Source organism: Phaseolus vulgaris, chromosome 4, assembly GCF_051622355.1.
Source record: "Phaseolus vulgaris cultivar YP4 chromosome 4, ASM5162235v1, whole genome shotgun sequence".
NCBI classification, from domain to species: Eukaryota; Viridiplantae; Streptophyta; class Magnoliopsida; order Fabales; family Fabaceae; genus Phaseolus; species Phaseolus vulgaris.
Window position 1 is genome coordinate 42,378,484 of NC_143501.1, and position 6,237 is coordinate 42,384,720.

General features: G+C 35.7%; 1 protein-coding gene across 1 annotated transcript; it reads left to right on the plus strand.

Moving 5' to 3' along the window:
- Window positions 1–1,158: 1,158 nt before the first annotated feature.
- On the plus strand, window positions 1,159–2,688 carry LOC137837634 (non-specific lipid transfer protein GPI-anchored 14). Its single transcript, XM_068646701.2, has 3 exons — window positions 1,159–1,797; window positions 2,184–2,285; window positions 2,406–2,688. The coding sequence occupies exons 1-3, from the start codon at window positions 1,461–1,463 to the stop codon at window positions 2,546–2,548; spliced, it is 582 nt and encodes a 193-aa protein (XP_068502802.1). The 5' UTR covers window positions 1,159–1,460; the 3' UTR covers window positions 2,549–2,688.
- Window positions 2,689–6,237: the final 3,549 nt, after the last annotated feature.

The window sequence follows — 6,237 nt, forward strand, 5'->3', positions numbered from 1 at the left end:
GCTTTCCATTTTGGTGAACTTCTTTTCATTCCTAGTCATCGATTTCATGATTTTTATAATCACCTTTTGGTGAGTGGTATGAAAGTTATGCAGACAAATGATGTGCTAACTCCACTTCTCCATTAATAGCAAGTTGGTAGCAGATTTTTAGTCAATAAAGTAATGCCAATATGTATGACAACTTAATCACTAATTCTTTTTATTGTGGTTTTAGATGACTTGAAAAAGATACCAGTGATTTATATAAATAAATTAGAACATCGGTCATAACTTTAAAAGATCAAAATTACAAACAAATTATAAGAGTTTAATGGCCACATAACTTTAATGCTATTATGTATGTTGGTGTAATGTTTATATTATTAACTAATAAAATTATTCTAAATATATTCTATAATAATTACCACCATATAATAAAATAAGCACATTTAATTAATTTGTTAATATATCACTAGTGTGGTTTATTTTTTAAACTACCATAATAATATATTTAGGAAATAGGAATGTTCTCATGGACTAGGTCATCATGGGGGTGGTTGGAATGTTTATGACCTCTTTTTCTCTTTTTCATATTCGAAGAACAAATGTCTTCAAGATATCAGAAGCACGTTGCTCTCTCTCTGTGCTAGTAAGTAGAAACCCAGTATCAAAGTCATCATCTTCACAATACTTTTCTTTTCGAAACAGAAAAAACTATTTTAGGCTAAGGAACAGAGAAAATAAACTATTTTCACTATTTCTTCTATAAACACAAAACCAAAAAAGAATTCACCAAAGAAATAGTTCAAATGCTTCATAAACTGTTCAGCACAAGCAGTTCCTTGCTGTTTGTAATTTTTTAATTATTTAACTTTCAGGTAAACTTACATATTTTTTTCCCCATTACCTGTAGTTATTTCTTCTCAAATTTGTTCACAGCATTGTGTATTGGTCCTTCAACCTTTCATTAGCAAATTGGACACTAAAGAGATTCTGTCAGAAACAAATTACAAGGAGGAAGTATAAAATGAAAGGCTTCAACACACTTACAGTGTTGGGAAGATGTACTTTTGGAAGATAAAAACAATATGTAAAATATTGGAGGGTGATTAGTAGCGTATTCTTGTCCAAAAAAGCCTTATTACAGAGGGAAATAAAATAAGCTGTTAGTGCACAACTTGCTTATACAAAATTGGAAATGATTTAGATCCTAGTCACAAGCTGGTCTGCTTCAGTGAGTTCACATTGCAACCAAAGAATTTTTTTTCTTCCCAATTTCCACAGTTCTCTAAAACATTACACTACAAAACCTTCTGATAAATTCAATCATGAACAAGACATTTCAGATGTAGCACTAAAACTTAACAATTTCAACCTATAACACTGCTGTGTATATAATCATAAATCTTGTTCCACACCCTATAACTATAAGTCTGTATAATCTATCTCCACCTCACGCATTCATTCATCTGCATTGAGAAATGTATTCCAGAGCTACACCACCACACATGCTAGTGTTAGCAATAACATTGGTGTTGATTATGCATGCAATGGGGGATTCAGCTCAAGAGAAACAGAAATGTGCAGAATCACTGACAGGTGTTGCAACGTGTCTGCCATATTTGGGTGGTGAGGCGAAATCACCAACTGAAGATTGTTGCAGTGGTCTCACGCAAGCCATGACGAGCAACAAGAAGTGCATCTGCGTTATTCTCAAAGACAGGGATGATCCTGACCTTGGCTTGAAGATTAACATCACAATTGCTGTTGGTCTCCCCTCTCTTTGCAAAACACCTGATAATCTCTCACAGTGTCCAGGTATGTCCAAATCAAGCTTTTCTTTTCCTTAAAGAACACTACATTACAGTGTCTTGTTCCATTTTCTATGCAAAGGTTTATAAGCCTTGTTAATTGGTAATTGGGATCGAATGACTTATGGTTTTATTTTTCGTAAGTTGATGGCAACGTGCTATTAAGAGGGACAAAAGTTTTTTAAGGGTATGTTTATGCAATGTGTATTTCAAAGTTGTCTACTTTTCTCTTTCATAACTAGAGAATAACATGTTTGAAAGAGTGGAAAAGTTTCTAAATCTGTCATGTTTTATCTCTTTGAAGCTATTATTTCTGAGTTTTCAACTCTGAAAGTTAAAAATATCTGGGTTTGATTCATCTCAAAATATTCTTGTTTGAAATTATTTGAGCAGCACTTCTGCACTTGGATCCTAAATCACCTGAAGCTCAAGCTTTTAATCAAAAGGGTCAGAACTCCTATGGTGGCTCTACGAGTCCTTCTCCAAGTCCTTCTGGTAGTGATTCTTTCAGAGAAATATTCGATTTTGGATATTATTGTTTTACTTTGAGGTTTAAGTTTAATGGTGTAGTCTTAAAATTTTCTTTTATTTATGATGTTTTATTTTGTTATTCAGCTGAAGGAAGTTCTGAGAATAGTAGAAACCAGGGAACAGATGAAACGGTGACAGTAAAGAATGGTGCATCTTATAAGGGAAAGAGATTGTTACAAAGATTTGTGGCAGCTGCAGTTGCAGGGCTTGTAATTTTTCTTTTTTGAGCTTAGGCCAGATACTACCAAATATAGTAGCAGTGATAAATAAACAGTTGATGAGATGAATTTGGCTTCTGATTTGGGGCATCTTATAATTTGATGTAAATTGTGGATGAGAATGATTTTGATATAAATAGTATTCTCTACTTTTACAGTGGTTATTAACTTATAAGAAAATATGATATATGTAAAGTAGTTTAATCATAAAAAAATGGGCAAGAGTAAAAAGCTTTAAATCTTATTTCATAATTTTTTTATTTACAATTTATTAATGCTGTATGAATTTATTCATTTTTGTAGGAATGTAATTTCTTTTACTGGTTTGTCCTTCGTGTATAAAAATAGGTCATTTTGTTTTAAAATAAATAATTTCTAACATCAAATGAAATTATTTTATGTTTTCATAATCGCAAGACTATCTATATATGATGCAATAACTATTAGGCAGATAAGTTTACATTTTGATATAACAGATACTCATACGTTACTCATATCTCATGCATCCATATTGAATCTCATATATTCAAGATACTCTCTTTTTTCTCCTTTTTCTTCTAACATGGTATCTAGAGCTATCTTTTTTCCATGATCCCTTCTTCATCGTCTTCTTCCTCTATTCTTTCTTCACCCACTTCGCCAATGGCGTCTCCTTTACACCATATTTTTCTACCCCGATCACACTAAAACTTACATATGAAAATTTTCTGATTAGGAAACAACAAATATTTGCTACTCTTTGTGGTATGGATCTCATGCATCTCCTAGATGGTACTAATGTTCCATCAAAGTTTCTTTCATCCGAAGATCAAGATCAAGAACCCACCATCAACCTTGTTTTTCTACTCTATCATAAGCAAGATCATATTCTCGTTGCCTGGTTGCTGGCCTCCATGTCCTCCTCCATCTTAACCAAAATGGTTGGTCTAGAATCCTTTGCTGCTATTTGGACGCGCTTATCCACATACTATGCCTCCCACACAAGGGCCACCATCAAGAAGCTTCGTCTTCTTCTTCGCACACCCAAGAATGACAGAACCATTACCAACTACCTTCTTGATATCAGAAAAACTATCGATTCTCTGTTTTCCATTGGTGCTTCCGTTTCTAATATTGAACACATAAACGCCATTCTGGATGGTCTATCGGGGGAATACGATGGTTTCATCATCGCTGTTCTCTCGCGTTCTGATCCTTACACCGCTGACGAGCTTGAATCTTTACTACTTGCCCAAGAAGAAAGGTTTGAAAACATAAACTCATACCAAACTCCATTATTCAAGCTAATTAGGTTCCACACAATGGTTCTCCCCTTGTCTCAACAAGAAACCCAGTTTTCAAACCAAACCCTACCGTGATGGTCACAACCAGAGTCGTCCACCGTATCCTAACTTTGTGCATTCCTTTTCTGGATCGAGACCTGTCACTCGTCCTCCTTTTCGCCATCATGCACCTTGGAATTCAAGTAAACCACATTATCAGATCTGCCACAAACAAGGACACATTGCTGAGACATGCTGGCATAGGTATGATCCTCCTATCAATTCTTCGTTTACGGCTAATGTATCCCAATCTTCCTTCTCAACCGACGATGACTCTGCACCATCTATTATGGGTGCATCGTCGACCATCAAAGATCCTCTTTAGTACCACGACAGTGGAGCTACCAACCATGTCACTAACAACCCATCTGTTTTTCACAAAAAATCACTTTATCATGGCTCTGAATCATTAAAGGTTGGCAACGGTCAAGGTATGAATATTATACACACAGGATCTGCTTTCTATATTGCACCCCACACACTCACACAAAGTTCCTTCTACGTCATCTCTTACACGTTCCACATATAACCAAAAACTTGATTAGCGTTGCTCAGTTTACAAAAGACAATAATGTCTATTTTGGATTTTATCATCACTCTTGTTTTGTTAAACATCAGGATACTCATCAAATCCTCATTCAAGGAATAGTTAGAGATGGTCTATATGTTTTTCCTTCTTCCACTGATTCACTCTCTTACACTGCTAACCATGCTTCCTACAAACTGAATGTTCATCCTGACAGCTCTGGCATAACAAGTTTGAGCACAACAGCTTTGTCGTTCAATGTGTTTTAAAATCTTGTAACATATAATATAACTCTAAGACACAATTTTGTTATGCATGTGTGATTGGTAAGTCACACCAACTACCTTTTCATGCTTCTGCTACCAATTACGTTGCACCTTTACAGTTGGTGTTCATTGACATTTGGGGACCTTCACTTGTATGTGCTTCCAATGGTTCACGCTATTATATCTCTTTTCTTAATGCTTATAGTCGTTATACATGGATGTTTGTTATTTCACATAAATCTTAGGCTTCTCTTGCTTTATCTCGTTTTAAAATATTTTCTGAAAACCAAACCGACTATAAACTAAAGGCTATCCAAACTAACAACTTCAAAGAGTTTCTATGTTTCAAACAGTTTACTACCGCTTTTAGCATACAACACCGTATCATATGTCCTCACACTCATGAGCAGAATGGATCCACCGAAAGAAAACACAGACATATCACTAACATGGGGCTCACTTTTCTTTTTGCTTCCTCTTTACCTCTCAAGTTTTGGGTCGAAGCTTTCATGACAGTTGTTCACATCATCAACCTCTTACCCTCTCCTATTCTTGGTAACCAATCTCCATATACTTTTCTCTTCCCCAATGCACCTGATACACAATTTTAAAAACGTTTGGTTGTGCATGCTATCCTCTTCTTCACCCATATAACAAATATAAACTTGATTTACGCTCTTCATGTTGCATTTTTCTTGGCTATAGCATCCAAAATCGCGGTTACATATGCCTTTCTTCATCTGGTAAAGTTTACATTTCTCATCACGTTATTTTCCAAGAAGATCTTTTTCCATATACCACAATACAATTTTATTCACCATGCTCCTCCTGAAGACATCCCTCCTACCCCTGTTCCCATCCCCTTATTAATCCCACAACCCACGCCTTCTAATACTTTAAACATCTCCCCTTCTTCCACACATAATCTTGATACTAACTTCTTTGTCATAATACCATCTCCTTCTGATCTTTTTCGTACTGATTCCCTCACTACTACAAACTTAAATAATCATCCTATGATAACACGATCAAAAGTAGGTATTTTCAAACCCAAAACCTTTACTTCTCACATTGATCTGCACTCTTCTATACCTACCACTGTCACTGAAGCTCTTCACTCGCCATAATGGTTTCAAGCTATGACAGACGAAAATGATGCTTTTATCAACAACAACACATGGATCCTAACATCTCTTCCTAGTGGATCCAAAGTTGTTGGATGTAAGTGGGTTTTCAAAAACAAATACAATGTTGATGGCTCTTTTCAAAGGCACAAGGCACCTCTTGTGGCCAAAGGCTTCATTTAAACTGCAGGCACTGATTACAATGAAACCTATAGCCATGTAGTCAAGCCTGCAACCATTCGTGTAGTTCTTTCGCATGTTGTTTCTGCTACATGGCCCATACATCAAATAGACGTCAACAAAGCTTTTTTGAATGGTGATCTTCGCGAAAATGACTATATGTAGCAGCCTCCAGGTTTTCAATCTTCATGTCACCATCTCGTATGCAAGCTGTAGAAAGCTATATATGACCTCAAGCAAGCACCACACTCGTGGTTTGAAAAGCTACGTTCTACATTGG